This window comes from Chlorocebus sabaeus, chromosome 27, assembly GCF_047675955.1.
Source record: "Chlorocebus sabaeus isolate Y175 chromosome 27, mChlSab1.0.hap1, whole genome shotgun sequence".
Taxonomy (NCBI): Eukaryota; Metazoa; Chordata; class Mammalia; order Primates; family Cercopithecidae; genus Chlorocebus; species Chlorocebus sabaeus.
The window spans coordinates 10,930,060-10,953,174 of record NC_132930.1 but is presented as its reverse complement, the minus strand read 5'-3'; the positions used below and the strand labels follow the sequence as shown (position 1 = coordinate 10,953,174).

Genomic DNA, 23,115 nt, shown 5'->3' with positions numbered 1-23,115 from the left:
GGTGCACACCTGTGGTCCAGCTACTTGGGAGGCTGAGGCAAGAGGACTGCTTGAGCCTCAGTGCTCTCATAGAACAAAGTGAGCCATGATGGTGCCACTGCACTCCAGCCTCAGTGACAGAGTGAGACTGGTCTCTCAAAAAAGTTGTGCAGAGACCAGGCATGGTGGCTCACGCCTATACTCCCAGCACTTTGGGAGGCCGAGGTGGGTGGTTTGCCTGAGGTCAAGGAGTTTAAGACCAGCCTGGCCAACATAGTGAAACCCCATCTCTACTAAAAAAAAAAAATAAAGTAAAATAAAATAAAATTAGCTGGGTGTGGTGGCGGGTGCCTGTAATCCCAGATACTAGGGAGATGGAGGCAGGACAATCGCTTGACCCTAGGAGGCGGAGGTTGCAGTGAGCTGAGATCGTGCCACTGCACTCCAGCCTGGGCAACAAGAGTGAAACTCCGACTCAAAAAAAAAAAAGAAACCAAAAATGTTTGAAGAGAGTCCCTATCAGAGCAATAGGAATTCTGCTAAAATTGAAGCAAGAAAAGCATCAAATGTCTGGTGAAGCTTGGGTACAAGAATGGTGAAATCATTGATGCTTTAGGAAAAGTTTATGGGACAATGCCCCAAAGAAATCGGTAGCTTAAAATTGGTAAATTTTATGTGTGCGTGTGTGTGAGACAGGGTATCCTCTGTCAACCAGGCTAGGGTGCAGTGAGGAGTGGCATGATCATGGCTCACTGTAGCCTTGACCTCCTAGGCTCAGATGATCCTCTCACCTCAGCCTCTGAAGTAGCCAGGACTATAGGCACATACCAGACAGCTGGCTAAGTTTTCTTTTTTTTTTCTTTTTTGTAGATATGGGGTTTTGCCATATCGCCCAGGCTGGTATCAAACTCCTAGGCTCCAGTCATCTGCCAGCCTCAGCCTCTCAAAGTGGTAGGATTATAGGCATGAACCATGATGCCCAGCTGGATAAATTGTTTCAGGAAAGGCTGAGACGATGTTGAACATCATGCCCTCCACATTAATTTATGAGGAAAAAAATTCATCTTGTTTTTGCCAATTCAAGAGGACTGACAAAAGCAGAAACAATAGTCAACACTGTGGTCATTTCAATTGGTTCAGCTTACAAAATTCTGACTGAAAAATTAAAATTAAGTAAGCTTTCCACTCAATGGCTGTTAAAACCCTTTGCACCTAGATCAGCTGTAGACAACAGCAGAGCTTTTGATGGAAAGTCTAGACAAGTAGGATCAAGATCCTAAAGCACTTCTTCAAAGAACTGCAATGGGAACTGAAACATGACTTTACCAGTACAATCCTGAAGACAAAGCACAATCAAAGCAATTTAGCAGGGCATGACAGCATGTGCCTGTAGTCCCAGCTACTAGGGAGGTTGAGGCTGCAGTGAGGCAAGACCACGCCATTGCACTCTAGCCTGGGCAACAGAGTCAGATATTGTCTCAGAAAAAAAGGGTACTAAGAGGTGAAAGTGGTCAAGTGATCCAGTGAAAGGAAAAGTAGACTGGTCAAGAATAAAGGTCATGGCAACAGTTTTTTGGGATGCTCGAGGCATTTTGCTTGTTGAGTTTTTGGAAAGCCAACAAATGATAACATCTGATTATGAGTGTTCGATCAAAGTCAAAGCTTAAGCAGAAAAATGCCCGGGAAAGCTTCACCAGAGTCCTCCTCCACCATGACAACACTCTTGCTCATTCCTCTAATCAGACAAGGGCAATTCTGCAAGAGTTCCCATGGGAAATCATTAGGCATCCCGCTTACAGTACTGATTTGGCTCCTTCTGACTTCTTTTTGCGTCTTAATCTTAAAAAAATCTTTAAAGAGTACCAATTTCTTTTGGTCAATAATGAAAAAAACAGTTTGAAATGGTTAAACTCCCAGGACGCTCAGTTCTTTGGGGATGGACTAAATGGCTTTTATCATTGCTTACAAAAGTGTCTTGAAGTTGATGGAGCTTATGTTGAGAAATAAAGTTTATGTTTTTATCTCTTAACTCCACTTTTCCATGACCTTTCTGAAGTGGTCAATTATTTATATTATGTACAATCTTTACCACCATCCATCTCTATAACTTTTTCACCTTCCCCAACTGAAACTCCATCCCCATTAAACACTAAAGCCTATCCCCACTACCCTCAGTCTCAGGCTCAGGCAATCCTCCCACCTCAGTCCCCTGAGTATAGGCACACAACATCATGCCTAATTTTGTATTTTATTTATTTTTGAGATGGAGCCTTACTCTGTTGTCCAGACTGGAGTGCAGTGGCACAATCTCTGCTCACTGCAACTTCTACCTCCCGCGTAGCTGAGATTACAGGGGTATGCCACCACACCTGGCTAATTTTTTGTATTTTTAGTGCAGACAGGCTTTCACCACATTGGTCAGGCTGATCTTGAACTCCCGACCTTAAATGATCTGCCCACCTTGGCTTGGCCTCCCAAAGTGCTGGGATTATAGGTGTGAGCCACCGCACCTGGCCATAAACATTGCCACTGAGACCAGAAAACCATCACAGAATACTGTATCCTGAATGACACACTGCCCATTGATCTACTACTGGCATATTTAAGATCTCTAATGTGCCTTTTCACTCTGTAAAGAGAAGGCCAAATGCCGTTTGATGATACTGGGGCACATAGTGTAGCTAAAGCAAAGCAATGCATTTTACAATGCCGTAAATGAGAGAAGGTCTAATTGCTACTGAAAAAGTTTTCAGGGTTCAAGTATGTATCTGTTTTTTTTTTTTTTTTTTAATTTTGAGACAGAGTCTCACTCTGTTGTCCAGGCTGGAGTGTAGTGGCCGGATCTTGGCTCACTGCAACCTCTGCCTCCCAGGTTCAAGTAGTTCTCCTGCCTCAGCCTCCCGAGTAGCTGGGACTACAGGTGCATACCACCATGCCCGGCTAAATTTTGTATTTTTAGTAGAAACGGGGTTTCTCCATGTTGGCCAGGCTGGTCTCAAACTCCTGACCTCAGATGATTCGCCCGCCTTGGCCTCCCAAAGTGCTGCAATTGCAGGCATGAGCCACTGCACCCGGCCTCAAGAATGTATCTGTACGTTTTAGTTAGATGGTACAGGGACAGCTAATGGTAGGTAAGGTCAGGTGGCTTAGGTAACCTGTGTGTGATGATTAGTACTTTTTTGTGTGTAGGTGAAGAAAAGGACAGATCTCTTGAAACTGTTTAGAGAATTTTGGCAATCTCCAGGGAAACATTCAACTTCTGTATAACTGAAATATGTATGTTAAGGGGTAAGGAAACTAGAATTCAAAACAGTAACGATAACAGTTGGGCATTTATTTTGTACTAGGCTTTTTGCTAGGTGCTTTCTTTATATTTACTGATCCATTTAATTCTTAGAGGAACCCTTTAAGATACATACTGTCATACTAATGAAAAAGGGAGGCAGAGGTTCAATAAAGGTCCAGGTTTGAGAAGAAAGTCATGTAAAATTTGCCCCTAATACTGGCTTTCATTACTACACTTACTAGTTAATAGAAACAGAAGTGAGTAGGAGAAACACACTAGTACTCAGATCAGGTTTGAGCCTTCTGGTTCAGATGCCATGAGAGGATGTGAAAGGTTGCCAAGAGGGCACTTAGATTATGTAGAAATTTAATAGTTCAAAATTTCAGAATTTCATAAATGCTAATTTTTTTGTTTTTTTTGAGATGAGTCTCACTCTGTTGCCCAGGCTGGAGTGCAATGGCGCAATCTCTGCTCACTGCAACCTCTGCCTCCTGGGCTCAAGCGATTCTCCTGCCTCAGCCTCCTGGGTAGCTAAAATTACAGGTGCCCATGCCCATGACCACATCCAGGTTTTTTTTTTGTATTTTTTTGTATTTTTAGTAGAGACGGGGTTTCACCATGTTGGCCAGGTTGGTCTCAAACTCCTGACCTCAGGTGATCTGCCCGCCTTGGCCTCCCAAAGTGTTGGGATTACAGGTGTGAGCCACTGGGGCCCAGCTCATAAATGACAATATTTTAAATGTTTTTATACACATGCTTCAGTGACTTTTTTTTTTGGAGACAGAGTCTCCTTCTGTTGCCCAGGCTGGAGTGCAGTGTCGCAATCTTGGCTCACTGCAACCTCTGCCTCTTCGGTTCAAGTGATTCTCCTGCCTCAGCCTCCCAAGTAGCTGGGATTACAGGCACACATGACCACATCTGGCTAACTTTCTGCATTTTCTTTTTTTTTTTTAAATTTTAGTAGAGATGGGGTTTTACCATGTTCATTAGGCTGGTTTTGAACTCCTGACCTCAGGTGATCCACCCACCTAGGCTTCCCAAAATGCCGGGATTATAGGCATGAGCCACCGCGCCCGGCCTGACATTGAGTTTTATAAAAATAATGAAGCAGGATAGTGGGGGTATCCTGAGCTGATCAAATCTGGGACTCTTCCCTAGAAGGAACTCAAATACCTGCAGTCTAATTTCAGGGGTAAATGAGTTAGGTATGTAAGGAAAAAAGGAGGACAAGTTAAGTTCTAAGGCCAAGGTCAAAGGAGCCACCTTCTAGATTTCCAAAAGGAAAAGTCTGAAATCTCGGCCCAAGAATGATCAAAGATGAACAGTTTGGTAAGCCGTTTCTCTGGGCAGGGTGGGGAAGATGTAAGTTGTTGACCTGTGTTAGAATTAATGAAGAATTAAAGAGTGGGGCCTATTACCTATTGACATTTCATGACTGTTTTCTCCATTATGGGAAATTGTATCCAAAAGGTAGCCCTTATTTTATGTAAACCTCTGCAACCACTTGAAAGGCACTAAGCGAAAGAAATACTTGTCTTGTTAATGAAAATAGAAATATCAAAATGCCATATACTAAAAAAAATTACACAAAGAAAAAAAGATTTTTCTTCAAATTCGTACCTTAAAACTGGAGGTTATGAGATAATAACAGATGCTATTATAAACTGACCCAGGAAAACCAGATGCAGGTTTCACTCTCAAATGCTTAGGTGTTGGGGTGACTGGCACTAAGGATATACTAGGAATGAAACAGAATGTCTAAATTCCCACTTCAGGAAGAATGGCATACATTACCTTTGTAAGTCAATTTGTCTTTCTGCTGGTGCTGCCTTTTTGGCTAAATCTTGCAGTTTGGGTGCTTTGGCATTACCTGCTTCCAAACCCCCAGGGCTCTCCTGACCCACTGCGGCTCTCTTCCTTCCCTTGTTAATAGGTTTATTTAGATCATCATTTTTGGTTGCATTGCCCTGAGATTCAGACTTGGGTCGACGTCCTCTCCTGGGTTTGGAAGGGGCAGGTGGTCCCGATTCATCTACTTTCTCATCTGTTTTTTGTTGGATATTCTCTGCACCAGCTGCTGTTACTGTTCTTTTCTTTCCTCGGTCACTGCTGATGTTGCCCTGGGTAGCCTGATCAGAATTAATTTCCTAAAAAAGCACAAAACAATTCCATAAACACAAATTCCTTAAATATTAATAATCTCTATTAGAAAAGAGTGTTTTGAAAGTATTTTAAAGGAGTCTGGATTCGAGGGCTTCCAGTTAACTGCTTACATCACATTAGGAAAGTAAGCTCCTTGAGGAGAGTGACTGTGTCTGGTACCCACCATGGTGAATAGCATATATAATGTGCTCTATAAATGCTCACTAAAAAGCAAAGGCTGGAACAGTGGTTCACGCCTGTAATTGCAGCACTTTGGGAGGCTAAAGCGGGAGGATCGCTTGAGCCCAGGAGTTCCAAACAATCCTCGACAACATAGTGAGATCCTATCTCTACAAATAATTTTAAAAATTAGCTGGGCATGGTGGCTCATGCCTGTAGTCCCAGCTGCTCAGGAGACTGAGGTGGGAGGATTGCTTAAGCCTGGGAGGCTGAGGTTACAGTAAGCAGAGATTATGCCACTGGACTTCAGCCTGGGTGACAAAGGGAGATCTTATCTCAAAATAATAATTGCAGGCCTGGCACGGTGGTTCACACCTGTAATCACAGCATGTTGGGAGGCCGAGGAGGGCGGATCACCTGAGGTTGGGAGTTCAAGATCAGCCTGACCAACATGGAGAAACCCCGTCTCTACTAAAAATACAAAATTAGCCAGGCGTAGTGACCCATGTCTGTAATCCCAGCTACTCGGGAGGCTGAGGCAGGAGAATAGCTTGAACCTCGGAGGCAGAGGTTACAGTGAGCCGAGATTGCACCATTGCACTCCAGCCTGGGCAACAAGAGTGAAACTCTGTCTCGGGGACAAAAAAATTGCAATAATAAAAATATAAAGCACAAATAGTACTTGAAAAATAAAATTTACTTGGTTTTGTTGTTACACTCCATCCAAATGAAAGGTTCTTCTTATTGATGGTATGTACTAAATCTGTCACTTTTTAAAAGAAGAGTATTTTCAGAATTCTACATGCTATTAACGTTTTGTCTATAAGTACATCTAAGTATAATAATCTTTGTAGTTCTGTAACGTGAAGTTCTTTAACTTTTCATCTCATCCCAGTTGCAATGAGCTGAGATCATGCCACTGCCCTCCAGCCTGAGTGACAGAGAAAGACTGTCTCAAACAAAACAAAACAAAATACAGAAATTATTATTTTAACTGACATAATTCTAATTGATTAAAGAGAAAGAGAGTAATACAATCATCGAAAAAATTAGATTAAATCTTTTTAATTAACTAATTTTCATTTTCCCCAGAAAATATTCCCAGAAAGACAAGGGAAAATAAATGACAAATCTTCCATGTTTCAAGAAAATTTAGTTCAAAGAAAATTCCCAGGAGTAACAATTTAAGTGAGAAAACCCACAAATCAGTGTTTTACTTTAGAGTTTCCTTTTTTTTTTTTGAGATAGGACCTCGCTCTGGTTGCCCAGGCTGGAGTGCAGTGGCGCAATCTCAGCTCACTGCAGCTAAAGTCATTCTCCCACCTCAGCCTCCCTAGCAGCTGGGACTACAGGCAGATACCACCATGCTCAGCGAATTTTTCTATTTTTAGTAGAGATGGGGTTTCACCCAGTTGCCCAGGCTGTTCTCAAACCCCTGGACTCAAGCAATTCACCTGCCTCAGCCTCGCAGAGTGTTGGGATTACAGGCGTGAGCTACCATGCCCAGCCTGGAGTCTCCTTTAATGTTAAGCCTCACTTTAGTGAACAGATAATCCATGAAAGGACAAGAGTAAGATGGCTTGCAGGAATTGAACTGTGAAAACAATACATAACGGATCAGAGAAGAAATATGCAAAGTCATCTTCGGGAATGATGGCGACTGCTGGACATAACGGAACGGATCAACAACACGACCAAGTATTGGTCTAAACACTATCAAGGTTTTAACCTGGAGTAGGAACCACTTGTTCAACTGAAAGTTTAATAGGTGTGGGGGTTCTTGGGCATAGATTGAGGAACAAAACAGGTATGGTTCTTCATGTAGGTTAGTACGGCAGGTAACTGATTTTTAAAAAGGTAAATACTTAAGCACACACCTGTGTGCTAACAGGGTAAAGAAGCTGAGTTAGATGAGACAAGGATAACAAGTTTAAAATGGGCAAAATATGAACAGGCAATTTACAGAACAGCACATCAAATGGTCGATAAACATACTGTCAGAGAAATGCAAATTAAAGTAGCAGGGCATTAGATCTGGTAAGTGGAGACAGAAAAAAATTCAAATGAATCGTAAAACATGTTGTTGTTGGTATATAGAGAAGAAAGTACTCTCATACCCTGCTGCTAGAAATGTCAAATGTTCCAATCTCTCATGAAACCAGTATGGAAATATCTAAAAGCTCTAATGCATTTATCCTTTGACCCACTAATACTACTCTGAGATACTCAGCCCACAGAAATAAAAGCACCAGTAAGTGTGCTTCTGTGTGTGTGTGTGTGTGTGTATATGTCTTTTTTTTTTTTTTTTTTTTTTGGTGACGGAGTTTTGCTCTTGTCATCCAGGCTGGAGTGTGGTGGCACAATCTTGGCTCACTGCAACCTCCGCCTCCCAGGTTCAAGCAATTCTCCTGCCTCAGCCTTCTGAGTAGCTGGGATTACAGGAGCATGCCACTATACCCAGCTAATTTTTTGTATTTTTAGTAGAGACTGGGTTTCACCATATTGGGCAGGCTGGTCTCAAAGTCCTGACCTCGTGATCTGTCTGCTTCAGCCTCCCAAAGTGCTGGGATTACAGGTGTAAGCCACCGCACCCGGCTGCTTGTGTGTATATTTTATTATTTTACACACAATAAGTTTATAAACAATATTGCGACATCATAGTAGAAAAAAAGGGAAAGTATATGTGTATACAAATGTGAAAATAAGATTAAACTGTTGAAAAAGAAAAAAAGAGGGCCAGGTGCAGTGGCTCATGCCTGTAATCCCAGCACTTTGGGAGGCTGAGGGAGGCAGATCACCTGAGGTCAGGAGTTTGAGACCAGCCTGGCCAACATAGTGAAACCTCATCTCTACTAAAAATACAAAAATTAGCTGGGTATGGTGGCAGGTGCCTGTAATCCCAGCTACTCGGGAGTCTGAGGCAGGTGAATCGCTTGAACCTGGGAGGTGGAGGCCACAGTGAGCTGAGATCATGCCATTGCACTCCAGCCTGGACAACAAAGTGAGACTCTGTCTCAAAAAAAAAAAAAAAAAAAAAAAAAAGAAAAGAAAGTTGAAATAAGGGTTTGGAGCAATATTACAGATCAAGCTGAAAGGAAGGTTTGGATATAATAGAAATTAGAATTTAAATTTCCAATTTCAAAATTACATAGACTTTTAGGAAAAGGCCATAAAGGTAACAGATTGCTGGTTGTACTAGATAAACACTTAGGCCTTTGCAAATGTACCACCCTTTAGTAAGTATTGTAAGTATATGATGTAACTCAATGTCTATGGCAATATGCATTTTTGTATGTAAGTTTGTTTAAGTCAAAACTGCTTAATTTTACACAAGGATCCCACAATATTCTAATCTATTGGTATCTGGATTCTAAGAATTTTGATAGTAAGAGGTAACTTGTTACCTGAATCCATTAACATGCTGTGTTTCAAACACCAAGCAAAAAGAGTTTAGATAGCAAGAGATTGATCTAAAAATGTAACCTTGGGTGGGCATGGTAATCCCAGCACTTTGGGAGGCCGAGGTGGGTGGATCATGAGGTCAGGAGTTCAAGACCAGACTGGTCAAGATGGTGAAACAACATCTCTACTAACAACACAAAAAGCAGTCGGGCATGGTGGCAGATGCCTGTAATCCAGCTACTTGGGAGGCTGAGGCAGGAGAATCGTTTGAACCCAGGAGGTGGAGGTTGCAGTAAGCTGAGATCGTGCCACTGCACTTTAGCCTGGGCGACAGAGCAAGACTCCATCTCGGAAAGTATCCTCATGTAGCTAAGTTTAGAAAATGAGAGTTTGGATAGGAAAAGTTAAGCTACTGTGGTGTAACTGCATAATCCTAGTATATTTTATGTATGCAAGGGTAATACCTAAAATATTTGATGACCACTGTAAGTATATGGCAAGCAATAAAAAGATAAGCACTTCAAGAATATGATCCTGGGTGGCGAGGGAGGGGGGAATACTTAATAGTATTTTCAAGCCATTCTTACTGAGATAAATTACCAATTTCATAACAGTTGAGTCAGATACGGTGGTTCATGCCTGTAATCCCAGCACTTTGGGAGGCCGAGGTGGGTGAATCACGAGGTCAGGAGTTCGAGACCAGCCTGGCCAACACAGTGAAACCCCGTCTCTACTAAAAATACAAAAATTAGCTGGGAATGGTGGTGCGCACATGTAATCCCAGCTACTCAGGAGGCTGAGGCAGGAGAATTGCTTGAACCCGGGAAGTGGAGGTTGCAGTGAGCCGAGATTGTGCCACTGCACCTCCAGCCTGGGTGACAGAGTGAGACTCCATCTCAAAAAAACAAAACAAAACAAAACAAAAACAACTGAATAGAAGACCAGAGAAGTCAAGCAACCTGCTCTAGTCAACACATAGCCAGTGAGTAGCAGAAAAAAGAGGCAAAAGTCAGATCTGTGTGATGCTCCTATCAATTATGCACGACTCCTTTGTCTCCTGTCAAAAAATTAAGAAATTGGGTTGGGCATGTGAGATCCACTTTCAAAACAAAACAAAATTGGGTGGTATAGTTTAAAGATCAACAAAAAAGTCAAGCACGGCTCACGCCTGTAATCTCAGCACTTTGGGAGGCTGAGGCGGGCAGATCAAGATCAGCCTGGAGTGGCATGATCTCAGCTCACTGCAACCTCTACCTTCGAGGTTCAAGCAATTCTCCTGCCTTGGCCTCCCGAGTAGATGGGATTAAAGGTGCATACCACCACACCCAGCTAACTTTTGTATTTTTAGTAGAGATGAGGTTTCACCATGTTGGTCAGGCTGGTCTGGAACTACTGACCTCAGGCGATCTACCTGCCTTGGCCTCCCAACGTGTTAGGATTACAGGTGTGAGCCACTGTGCCCGGTCTTTTTTTTTTTTTTTTTTTTTTTTTGAGACAGGGTCTCACCCTGTTGCCCAGGCTGGAGAGCAGTGAGTGGTGCAATCTCGGTTCACTGCAACCTCTGCCTCCCAGGTTCAAGTGATTCTAGTGCCTTGGCCTCCCAAGTAGCTTGGACTGCAGACAAGTAATTTTTTGTACTTTTAGCAGAGACAGGGTTTCACTTCAAATGATTCACCAAGTCTCACTCTTGTTGCCCAGGCTGGAGTGCAATGGCATGATGTTGGCTCACTGCTACCTCCACCTTGAGGGTTCGAGTGATTCTCCTGTCTCAGCCTCCCGAGTAGCTGGGATTACAGGAGTGTGCCACCACACCCGGCTAATATTTTGTATTTTTAGTACAGATGGGGTTTCACCATGTTGGCCAGGCTGGTCTTGAACTCCTGACCTCAAGTGATCCACCCACCTCTGCCTCCCAAAGTGCTAGGATTACAGGTGTAAGCTACCGCACCCAGCCAAAATGAACTTTTAAAAACACAGTAGAAACAAAGTAAAGGGCTGATCACTGGTAGGAATCAATAAACTTTTGAAAGATTTCAAAAACTCTTAATTCCTATTTTTTTTTTGAGACAGAGTCTTGCCTCCTGGGTTCAAGCAAGTCTCCTGCCTCAGCCTCCTGAGTCATTGGGATTACAGGTGCCTGCCACTATGCCCAGTTAATTTTTTTACTTTTATAGAGACCGGGTTTCGCCATGTTGGCCAGGTTGGTCTTAAACTACTGACCTCATGATCCGCCCACCTCAGCCTTCCAAAGTGCTGGGATTATAGGCATGAGCCAACGTGCTGGGCCTCAATTCCTATTCTTTAAGAGTTGAAATGGGTAGTATAGGAAAAGGATACCATTATGGGTGACCACATAAATTTTTTTTTTTGGAGGCAGAGTCTCTCTCTGTCACTCAGGCTGGAGTGCAATGGCGTTATCTTGGCTCACTGCAAACTTTGCCTCCTGGGCTCAAGAGATTTTCCTGCCTCAGCCTCCCGAGTAGCTGGGATTTCGCTGCCGACCACCACATCCCGGTAATTTTTTTTTTTTTTTTAGTAGAGATGAGGTTTCACCATGTTGGCCAGGCTGGTCTTGAACTCCCGACCTCAGGTGATTTGTCTTCCTTGGCCTCCCAAAGTGTTGAGATTACAGGTGTAAGTCACTGTGCCCAGCCAGACCACATAAATTCTTGTAAAATAAAGTGGATGGAGGTAAGCCGAATCATTTTTGGAAAGTGTAACACAAAGTGTACATTTTGGAAAGTGTATAGCCAGGGGTGGTAATACACACAAGTTTAAAATGTAGCATGTGGATTAACATGTTGGCTGTAGATTTCTTACCCCTATGGAAAAACTGTCATAATCTCCATGGAAAAAATCCACTTGTTAAATTTTAAAATTGGCCGGGCGCGGTGGCTCAAGCCTGTAATCCCAGCACTTTGGGAGGCCGAGATGGGCGGATCACGAGGTCAGGAGATCGAGACCATCCTGGCTAACACGGTGAAACCTCGTCTCTACTAAAAAAATACAAACACCTAGCCGGGCGAGGTGGCGGGCGCCTGTAGTCCCAGCTACTCGGGAGGCTGAGGCAGGAGAATGGCGTAAACCCGGGAGGCGGAGCTTGCAGTGAGCTGAGATCCGGCCACTGCACTCCAGCCTGGGTGACAGAGCGAGACTCTGTCTCAAAAAAAAAAAAAAAAAAAAAAATTTAACTTTACCTTATTTTTTACTGGGTCAATATTCTTTACAGGTGTGACTGAAATAATCCTCACAGGGTTCTCTTCATTTTCACTAACTCCAGTTTCTGCTGCCTCTGAACTCTGTTCCCTGTTTAAGACAAATAAACCAAGACTTCATATCTCCATGAAGAGAAAGTTCACTCTCTCACCTAAACCAATAAAAAAAGGCTTAGGATGGTTTCAAAATCTAGACAAATGAAGCAACAATAGCAAGATTCGGATATTCTGTAGTTATAGACTATTGCTTTAAAAATACCATTTTCCATTTAGCTTTGATAAAGTGGTATCTATTTCCATTTTGTCTTAATAACATTAAGACAGAAATGACTGCCTAAGACTACCTGATAAAAGGGTTAATTGTCAAGAGACAAAATAACACAACTATTGTAAACTTTATCTTTTGGGAATAGAAAATCCTAAAACAAAAATAAAACCACAGACCATAGTATAGTTGTCATTTCCATAGTGTTCTACAAAAAAGGGGGCTGTCAGAAGAGGCTATTTGGTAGGTATTTGAGGCCCCACTATTCTTTAAACCACATTAATTGATCTTATATCTTGGGCTTCATTTTTGCGAAAAGTGGTTTAAAATATCATTGGTTGAATTTATTCTTAAGATTTCATGTGTAAGAACAATATCTATAAAAACCACAATATTAAACGTTCCTACCAGTAGGGTCAGAAATGATAAAGGTTTGACGTGACAGATATCCTAATTACCCTATTTGATCACTATACATGGTATGCATATACCAAAATATCACAAACACCCCATAAATATGCACAATTATTATGTATCAAAATAATTATGTTTATGAAAAAAATTGCAGGTAGAAATTCTTATGTAGTAGCTAATACACTGAATACTTAGTATGTTAAAACAAACATGGAATATTTTTATAAGTGGAAAATGTTAGAACAATGTAAACTTATCCTATACTTTTAAAAGAAACAGGGTCTTACTCAGGCTGGAATGAAATTGTGTAATCATAGCTGATACAGCCTAGAACTCCTCGGCTCAAGTGATCTTCCTGCCTCTGTCTCCTGAGCTCCCAAGTAGCTGGGACTACAAGTGTTATGTCCCCATGTTGCCCAGGCTGGTTTTGAACTCCTGGGCTCCAGTGATTATCCTTCCTCGGCCTCCCAAAGTGCTGGGATTACAGGTGTGAGCCATCACACATGGCCTTTTCTTTTTTTAAAGAGCCAGGGTCTTGCTTTGTCACCCAGGCTGGAGTGTAGCAGTGGCATCATAGCTCACTTTAGCCTTGAACTTCTGGCCTCAAGTGATAATCTTGTGTTGGCCTACTAAAGTTCTGGGATCACAGCCGTAATGCACTATACCCAGCTCTCCTATACTAATTTGAGTTAAAAATTAAAAAGCATTTCATTTTATTTAAAAGTTATGTTTTCATAGTTTTCCGTTGAATTTTCATAGTTAAGTGTTGAATTTTCTTATGTATAAAAAATAAACACTTTGGGCCAGGGGTGATGGTTCATGACTGTAATCCCAGCACTTTGGGAGTCCAAGGTGGGCGTTTCTACTAAAAATACAGAGATTAGCTGGGAGTGGTGGTGTGCGCCTGTAAGCTCAGGAAGCTGAGGCATGAGAATCACTTGAAACCGGGAGGTGAAGGTTGCTGTGAGCTGACATCCCATCATTGCACTCCAGCCTGAGTGACGGACAGAGACCCTCTGTCTCAAAAATATTAAAAAAAGCATTTTGATATAAATTGGTTGTATTATTATATTATTTTCTGTTAACTTTTCTACACACTTAGAATGCTATATATTAATAGTTTCAAAGTGTGCAGTACACTCTTCATTTCCTCATTGAAGATACTAAAATGTGCCTGGGTGCGGTGGTTTACACCTGTAATCCCAGCACTTTGGGAGGCTGAAGTGGGTGGATCACTTGAGTCCAGGAGATCGAGCCCGACTTGCGGAAGATGACAAAATCCCATCTTTACGAAAAGTACAAAAGAAAATTGACTGGGGGTTGGTGGTGCATGCCTGTAGTCCCTGCTACTTGGGATGCTGAAGCGAGAAGATTCCTAGAGCTCAGGAGTCTGAGGCTATGGTGAGCTATGATCCTGCCACTACCCTCTAGCCTAAGCAACAAAGTGAGACCCTGTCTCTTAAAAAAATAATAATTACATAAAATTGAGAAAAAAAATAAAATACTGGCCGGGTGTGGTGGCTCATGCCTGTAATCCCAGCACTTCGAGAGGCCAAGGGGATGGATCACCTCAGGTCAGGAGTTTGAGACCAGCCTGGCCAACATGGCGAAACCCTGTCTCTACGAAAAATACAAAAATTAGCCCAGCGTGGTGGCAGGCACCTGTAATCCCAGCTACTTGGGAGGCTGAGGCAGGAGAATCGCTTGAATCCGGGAGGTGGAGGTTGCAGTGAGCCGAGATTGCACCATTGCACTCCAGCCTGGGGACAAGAGCGAGACTTCGTATCAAAAAAAGAGAAAAGAAAAAAGAAAAAGAAAATACTAAAATCCATCAGTATTATTTTGTACCAGAACACCTCTAACGACAGAAGACTATTTTATGAGACAGTGCTTTAGGAATAAAAGATAAACCAAGCAGTGAGTGCTAGTAACAAAATAATTGGAGAGAAAAGTTGCCTTGATCGATTTCCGGTTGAAGGGTTCAGCTCTGAATTTACATTAATATTGCTTCCAGTCTCAGTGCCAGTGCTTCTAACATAGGGTTTCCTTCCCGTTGCTGATAAAGGCTTATTTACTGCACCTAGTACTCCAGCAGGCTTTGGCTAAAAACAAAAAGAAAAAACCCCCCGCAAAACATACACGTTTATATCTTACCATGTATACATATAAATTTAGACAAAAGTAAGAGATATTGTTAAATGCTAATTAGTTAAATTTATCAGAAATGTTCATTCTGGGCCAGGCACAGTGGCTCCTGACTATAAATCCCAGGACTTTGGGAGGTGGATCACTTGAGGCCAGGAGTTTAAGACCAGTCTGGCCAACACAGTGAAACCCAACCTCTACCAAAAACATAAAAATTAGTCAGGTGTGGTGGTATAAGCTTGTAGCCCCAGCTACTTGGGAGACTGAGGCACAAGAATTGCCTGAACCCAGGAGGTGGAGGTTGCAGTGAGCTGAGATTGCACCACTGTACTCCAGCCTGGGCGACAAAATGAGACTGTCTCAAGAAAAAAAAAAAAGTTCATTCTGTAAAATTGTGTTTGGCTGCCTTAATACAATCAAAAGTCATAAGCATATCTCTACTTAATAATAACTAGGTAATATTAATTTATCCTTTATTATTCAATCAAAATACAAAGTTCCCCTAAAATACAGCAAAACACATAATAAACGCTCCTATAAACAAACTATTGGAGATATATATATAGAGTAATACTTTAGGAATTGTTTACAAAAAACTAAATTTCCTTTTGCTGTTCTAGGTGTCACCATATTACTTATATAGAACATGAATTATCTAATTCATTAGTAGTATAAAATTATTTCTTTTATCTTATATACCTAAGTTGGTTATAGCATTTCCCAGGAAAGCCTTCTTTGTGAATTGTAAATAAACTGTGCTTAACATTACTGATGAGAACACACAGTGGCAATTCAGAAGAGTGGTTGCTGGCAGAAAAAGTCTAAAAGCATGGCTGCTTTAGATGCTTTAAATCCATAATGTGATCCCTAAGAATCAGGAACTATATAATCTAGTGGTTATTTAAAGGTATTTCTAGGAATAGCAGAAGCAATATACACATGAAACAAAGATCTCAAAATTATTAAGTACATAATACCTTTCCTGTTAACAGAAGTACTCTTGTCTCTTCTGAAATATAACTCTTATCATTACAGAAGTCCTATTAATAAAAAGAAAAAAGAAAAAGAAGAAAGAAACATCAATCAAAGGGAACATGAGTATTTTAATTATCCCAATAAGGTTTTTTAGGTATTGTGCCTTGCAATAATAAATACTTGTGCTAACACATATACCAGTTCGTCAAACAAACAAAACATTTAATGAGCCATACCATAAGTCTAGCTTTAAATTAAACTGATGGCACACACACTTAGGCAAATGTCAAAGATAAATTTCCTAAATCACACCATAAATAAAGCACACCCATGTTTTCATATGGTTCAATGCAGTTCATTCGTTAAATTTATTCATTGAATTCCACTACATCATAAACTCGGGCTGGGTGTGGTGACTCACGCCTGTGAGCCTCATCCCAGCACTTTGGGAGGCCAAAGTGGGCAGATCACCTGAGGTCAGGAGTTGCTTGGCCTGGCCAACAGTGAAACCCTATCTCTACAAAAAATACAAAATTAGCCGGGCCGAGTGGCATGTGCCTGTAATCCCAGCTACTCAGGAGGCTGAGGCAGGAGAATCACTTGAACCTGCGAGGCAGAGGTTGTGGTGAGCCAAGATTGTGCCATTGCACTCCATCCTGGGTGACAAGAGTGAAACTCCATCTCAAAACACAAACAAACAAACAAAAACAACAACAAAAAACACATAAAACTGTTTCTTAGAACCATAAGTAGACCAACTGTCAAAATACAATTAAGTGAATTATGTTCTTTGACAGCTATGATATTAACAAGTAAATAAACGATTTAAACGAAATGTGGAAAATGATAGCACTTTGAGAGTTGTATCTATATACAAATTAGGAGTTCAAACTTGATCTCTTGATGCCTCTTCCTGCTTAATATCTGAAAATGGCAAACAAATAAACCACAATGTTGTGTCAGTGAAGCAAAACCAGCTACTAAACTCAGGAAATATAAGTAAGTTTTAAGTAATCCCATTAAAAAATATTTTTTAGTTGTATTAAATTTACCTTCACAGAAGTAGGAAAGAACAAAGTGTGCCTGTGAGGAAATCACAGTTTTGCCATGTGTGCTAGGCAAAGCCGTGTCATTTCTTTTGCACAGTCTTCTATGCAGCTACAATAAACATCAAGGAGCCTGTGTACCGAAGTTCATTCACTTCATTCATAAAGATATACTCTAGCTTCACTAGGCTCACTGACTTCACAAACCTAGTTTTCTAGTGTTTATGAATTTATAACACATTGAAAGCAACATGTTAGAAAAATAAGGAATGCTGTATACTGAAAACAGAAAAACCTAAGTTATTATTAAGAAGACTAAAACACTACAACACAGAAAATATCAAAAGAAAAAAAAAACACAAAAATTGTTATTTACGAGGCCAGACAGGTGTAGTGACATGTAGGAATTTAATTCTTGATGATGGTATCACCACTGTTACGAAGATTCTATTCAGGTATTATTCTATTCATGATGGTCCTGGGTCAACAACAGGATTAATTTTAATTCAACAGCTCACTTAAGAGCATTTTACAGGCTGGGCATGGTGGCTCATGCCTGTAATCCCAGCACTTTGGGATGCTGGAGGTGGGTTGATCACTTGAGCCCAGGAGTTTGAGGCCTGGCCAACATGATGAAACCACCTCTCTACAAAAAAGTTAAAAAATTAGCCAGGTGTGGTGACACATGCCTGCAGTCACAGCTACTTGAGAGGCTGAGGTAGGAGGACTGTTTGAGCCAGGGAGTTGGAGGCTGCAGTGGGCCAAAATCAAGCCACTGCACTCCAGCCTGAGTGACGGAGACAAAAAAAAAAAACACCAAAAAAACCAAAAACAAACACAAAACAAAAAAAAAATTTTATACAGATCAGTGGATTCAATTAGAGAGCATACTTTTGCAATTCTCATTATTTCTATCAAAAGCAAGGCACAGTTAAGTGTTTAATACTAAATCAATAATAAAAATCATTACATTTTAGCAAACTTTTAGTAAAGTACGGCATTCAAAGTAGGAAGTTTCGTTTATTTCTTGGAATGTGCATTTGGAGAATTCTCTAAGCTAGGGGTCTCCAACCCACGAGCCGCAGACCGGTATGGGTTATAGGTCATGGGTCTGCAGCCTGTTAGGAACTGGGATGCACAGCAGGCAGTAAGTGGCTGGCCAGCAAGCATTACCACCTGAGTTCTGCCTCCTGTCAGATCAATGGCAGCATGAGATTCTTACAGAAGCACAAACCCTACTGTGAACTATGCATGTGAGGGAGCTAGGTTGTGTGCTCCTTATGAGAATCTAACTAATGCCTGATGACCTGAAGTAAAACAGTTTCATCCTGAAACCATCTCCCCACCTCAATTTCTCTGTGGAAAAATTGTCTTCCACGAAACTGGTCCCAGGTGTCAAAAAGGTTGGGAATCACTGCTCTAAAGGGGTCATTACTGAGGCATATACATATACATTTACAGGAGAAAGTTAAACAAGTTTAAAATACTACCTAAAAGCAGGAAATAAATAAAACCTTTTAAAAATCCAAATTAGCTGGAAATACTTAACAGAACCTGGGTTACCTGAAAATTTTACTTACATGGGAAACAACTTGCTGAAAGCAGAATAGATACACTGTATATTAATTAATAACACCATTTATTGAATGGTTTTATGTGATAAACTCTTCATATAAACCTAGATATTAGTAATTGTCCATATGTATTAACATTTGCATTATAAAGATGAAGAAATTGAGGCTTAGAGGAGGGAACTTGTTCCTCCTTACAGTGTGCCAAATATTAAAAATTTTTGTCTGCAAAAATATGTTTCAATAAAATGAGATTAAAATAATTTTAAAAATCTGAAAACTCCAATACTAGAAATTCCTAGAATAAACATAAGATCAACAATATTTGTAGTCTTCTGTTCAAGTCAGAATAATGTTCAGGGCTGTGTAAGACAATCTCCCATTCTTTGATAAACTCTGATTTTCTTTTTTTACTCTGTAGTCAAGACAATTCAGTATTTGCCACAATGGTTGATGGTAACTGAAATTTAAATCAGTTTAGTATGGTAGGAAAAATGAGAGGAAGAAAATTACCTTTTCAGGTTGTGTAAAAAATTTCATTGGGAGGACTGGGTCCTTTGGTGAATCTGCATTGCACAAAGCACTTTTACTATTTATAACACAGAGAGCCACATCACATACTGTATACAGTTTCTAGGGAAGAAAACGAATCATATATAACTTTTAGTATTGCGAAATAATCACAATTACCAATTCCACTAAATGTATACATTAGAGTTAGAAGAAGGATACTGTGGTTGTTATTTATTCCTTGAACATTCCGTATTTCTGTTCAGCATTGTTTATGCAGCCTTCTGGTAAAGAAAAATCCCTCTATATGAATTTAACATGAATGCCAATATGCATGGAAAATAACAAATGAATGAACCAACCCAAAGAAAGCACACAAAAAGGACAAGCATTTGTCTGTAACTCTTACTGTAAGTTTGTAAAATAGCATAGTTGTACATTTTATTCTTATCCTCTAGATCTAAGGTTAAAATGTCTTTTCAGAGCACTAAAGATTCTTGAAATAAAATTCACTTGTAATGAAGTGCAATAAAAACTATTCATTTACTTTTGTAAACATTCTAAAATTTAAATTATGTATGGCCCCCCCCCCCAAAAAAAGTGGGACAATATATTTTTCTATTACATCTTAACACCCACTGGCCTAAGACTCATCTTACTTCATTTGTCTTTGATTCATCTGGAGACTGGGCATCTCTGGTTAACTTGATGTTCTCTGCCATCTTCTTCATAAAGGCATGGCTATTGTTTTCATTCTTTGTCATTAAAACTTCAAGCATGAACCATAGGCACCTAAACGTAAACACATTAAAGAGACTAGATATAGATAGATGTTTTAGCTTAAAGCAATAAATATGTTAACAGGAATTTCTGTTGTCTGAATAAAATAAAGTAAAATGATCAACCTTAATGACTAGTACATGTTATTATCCTATTAATAATATTCTATTCAAATGGAAAATTAAAGCATAAAATAATATATAAAAAATGAAAACATAGCTTAATATGAGAAATTCTGACAGTTTCATAAGGCATATAAAGATTCACCCTAGCTGGACATGGTGGCTCATGCCTACAACCTCAGCACTTTGGGAGGCTGAGGTGGGTAGATTGCCTGAAACCAGAAATTCGAGGCCGGGCGTGGTGGTTCATGCCTGTAATCTGGGCACTTTGAGAGGCCAAGGAAGGCGGATCACGAGGTCAGGAAATCGAGACCATCCTGGCTAACACAGTGAAACCCTGTCTCTACCCAAAATACAAAAACTAGATGGGCGTTGTGGCGGGCGCCCGTAGTCCCAGCTTCTTGGGAGGCTGAGGCAGGAGAAGAGCATGAACCCAGGAGGCAGAGCTTGCAGTGAGCCAAGACTGCGCTACTGCATTCCAGCCTGGGTGACAGAGTGAGACTCCGTCTCAAATGGAAAAAAACAAAACAAGAAATTCGAGACCGACCCCGTGAGACCTCATCTCTACAAAAAAATACAAAAATTAGCTGGGCATGGTGGTGGGTGCCTGTAGTCTCAGCTACTTGCAGGGCTGAGGTGGGAGGATCGCTTGTGGCTGCAGTGAGCCATGATCACACCACTGCACTCCAGCCTGGACAAAAAAGTGACACCCTCTCAGAAGAAAACACAGATTCACCCTATAGGTAAATTTAGATAATCCGATGTATCTTAACACCCAGCAATGATGAACAAATCAACACACAGCAGTCTTGGTATTTTGATTATTTATAAGCTATGCAGAAGTTCTACAAATGGTATGCAGCTCTGCTGAGAAACAAATCTAAACTGCATGTGCTATGAGGCTGATGTGTGTGGTACTCAGCCACTCAGTTAAGGAGTCACAATCTCAAACCACTTTTGCTATTCTACACTTGTCACTGTATATTCATTTAACACATTGTGTCTGAAGGGAACATTTGAATTTCCAAGTGAAAGTGAACCCCAAATCAGGCTGAACATTAGAATTGCTTGGAGAACTTAAATACACAAATCTGGAAATGGGGCCTGTTTTTATAAAGATCCCGGGATTTTCAGGCAGTGACACAACTACTACATTACTGCATCAATAGGGGAGAAATTATTTGATGATACTCTGTAAAAGTTTCTTCTCCTACATTCCACGTAACTGTTTTAAGAAACTACTGTAGCATGCATTAGTTTTTTAGCTTAATGGCTTAAATGATAGTTGATTGTTTCAATAATATTTATTAACTTTGGCAAAGAGTTGTCAACTCTAGTTAGATATTGGATAGCTGCTAGAATCCTGATCAAAGAAACGAGCAGAATAATGAATAACAACACATATAATAAAAATCAGCAAATATTTAATGAGTGCTTACTATCTAATAAGCATTAGGCTAAGCACTTTACCTTCATATAATCCTCATAACTCTATAAAGAATATGAAAAATCATCACCATTATATATAGAACCTATTTTTTTTTTGTCTGTCTTTTAAGACTGGGTCTTGCTTGCCTCTCAGGCTGGAGTGCAGTGGCGTGATCACAGCCCCAGCAGCCATGGTGTCCTGGGCTCACACTATCCTCCTACCTCAGCTTCCTGAGTAGCTGGGACTATAGGCGTTCGCCACTACGTCTGGCTAATTTTTATAGAGCTGGGGTTTCGCCAGGTTGCCCAGACTGTCTTGAACTCCTAGGCTCAAGCAATCTACCCGCCTTGGCCTCACAAAGTGCTGGGACTGCAGGCGTAAGCTACCATGCTTGGCTGTCTAAGTACTTTTTTTGAGGCGTTACCTGTTTAGGGTCACAGAGATAAAAAGACGGAGCTAGGATTAGAACCAGGTCTGCCTTTATACTTTTAACAAAAATACACAAAATAAATATAATAAACATTATCTGAGTAACTATGTACTAGACAAAAGTGGCAACACTGAACACATCGGTTCTACAGGTTTGAGGATTCTATTTATTTATGTAAACACTGAAGTCATTTCCTTAACTCTTAGGTCAGAATTCTGTCGAGTTTCTATTAACTTGAAGATTTGTTTGATCCCTTTTCACAAAAGTATAGGGTTAGGATTACTCTCAGTTTTAGGGGATAAGGTGAGGAAGCATTCCTATGCAGCGTTTCTTTAAAAAGTTGTAACAAAAAAATCTTGCAATAAGGTTTTAAACATTAGTATATATATAAAATACTTGAATGCACATCAACATAATAGAGAATTTATTCCTTGAAGTAACTGGAAAAAAGTATGATTGTTTTGTGATAAGAACGCCAATTCCACCTTAATTTTATGCAAACATGCTGAGACTAATGTGCTACCTAACATGAACCAATTGACTCAATAAATTTTAGTACTTGGAAGCTGTTCAATATAATGTTACGTTTAAAACAGGACACAAAACAATACAAAACAAAACGTATTATAAAACAATATAAAATAGACATTAAAATGGCATTTTGTGAAATTAGAATATGATGAAAACCCTGGGGCCGTGTCTCACTTCTGCATCCTCAATACTGCCCAAGAAATGTAATCATTAATGTTTACCCACCCTACGAAGTACACAGACTCCCATAACCCTCTGCTTCTTCTTGCCTTATCCAAAGGAGCTAATTCCTCTCTACCTCAATGTCTTTTCACTGAGCTCTCTGGAATATACTTTCCCCCCAAAAAGAAACTTCAATGAATGCTCACTTCACCTTTTTGCCATAACTGAAACCATACCCCCACTCCAAGAATGCTTGCCTTGCATTCCCCTAAAGTTGTAACTGCTCGTTCTATTAGATGATGCATACTCAGGGTCAGAGAGTGGGTTCAGCTTCTATCATCCCCAATGCTGATTCCAGTTATTCTTTCATGTTTATGTACAATTACTCCAAGGAAGCTTGTGCCATTTGGCTGCTTCTACCTTCCTCTCCTTGTCAACTTATCTATCAGCTTCCCTATGTTCCTTGCGTTCATTTAGTTTCTGGATGACATTTTTCCTCGACTCCATCTTTAAGTCCTGCCTATTTTCTGG

The 23,115-nt window shown here is 40.5% G+C and overlaps 1 protein-coding gene across 2 annotated transcripts in view; it reads right to left on the bottom strand.

Moving 5' to 3' along the window:
* Window positions 1-23,115, bottom strand: part of PDS5A (PDS5 cohesin associated factor A) — a 167,873-nt gene that overhangs the window by 10,266 nt on the left and 134,492 nt on the right. For both annotated transcript variants that reach the window (XM_008017599.3, XM_038008616.2), the window contains exons 27-32: window positions 19,790-19,922; window positions 19,134-19,253; window positions 16,006-16,068; window positions 14,840-14,985; window positions 12,187-12,295; window positions 5,060-5,412 (exon numbers count right to left, since the gene is read on the bottom strand). In XM_008017599.3, coding sequence (XP_008015790.1) covers window positions 5,060-5,412; window positions 12,187-12,295; window positions 14,840-14,985; window positions 16,006-16,068; window positions 19,134-19,253; window positions 19,790-19,922 — 924 coding nt within the window. The remainder of the gene's footprint in view (window positions 1-5,059; window positions 5,413-12,186; window positions 12,296-14,839; window positions 14,986-16,005; window positions 16,069-19,133; window positions 19,254-19,789; window positions 19,923-23,115) is intronic.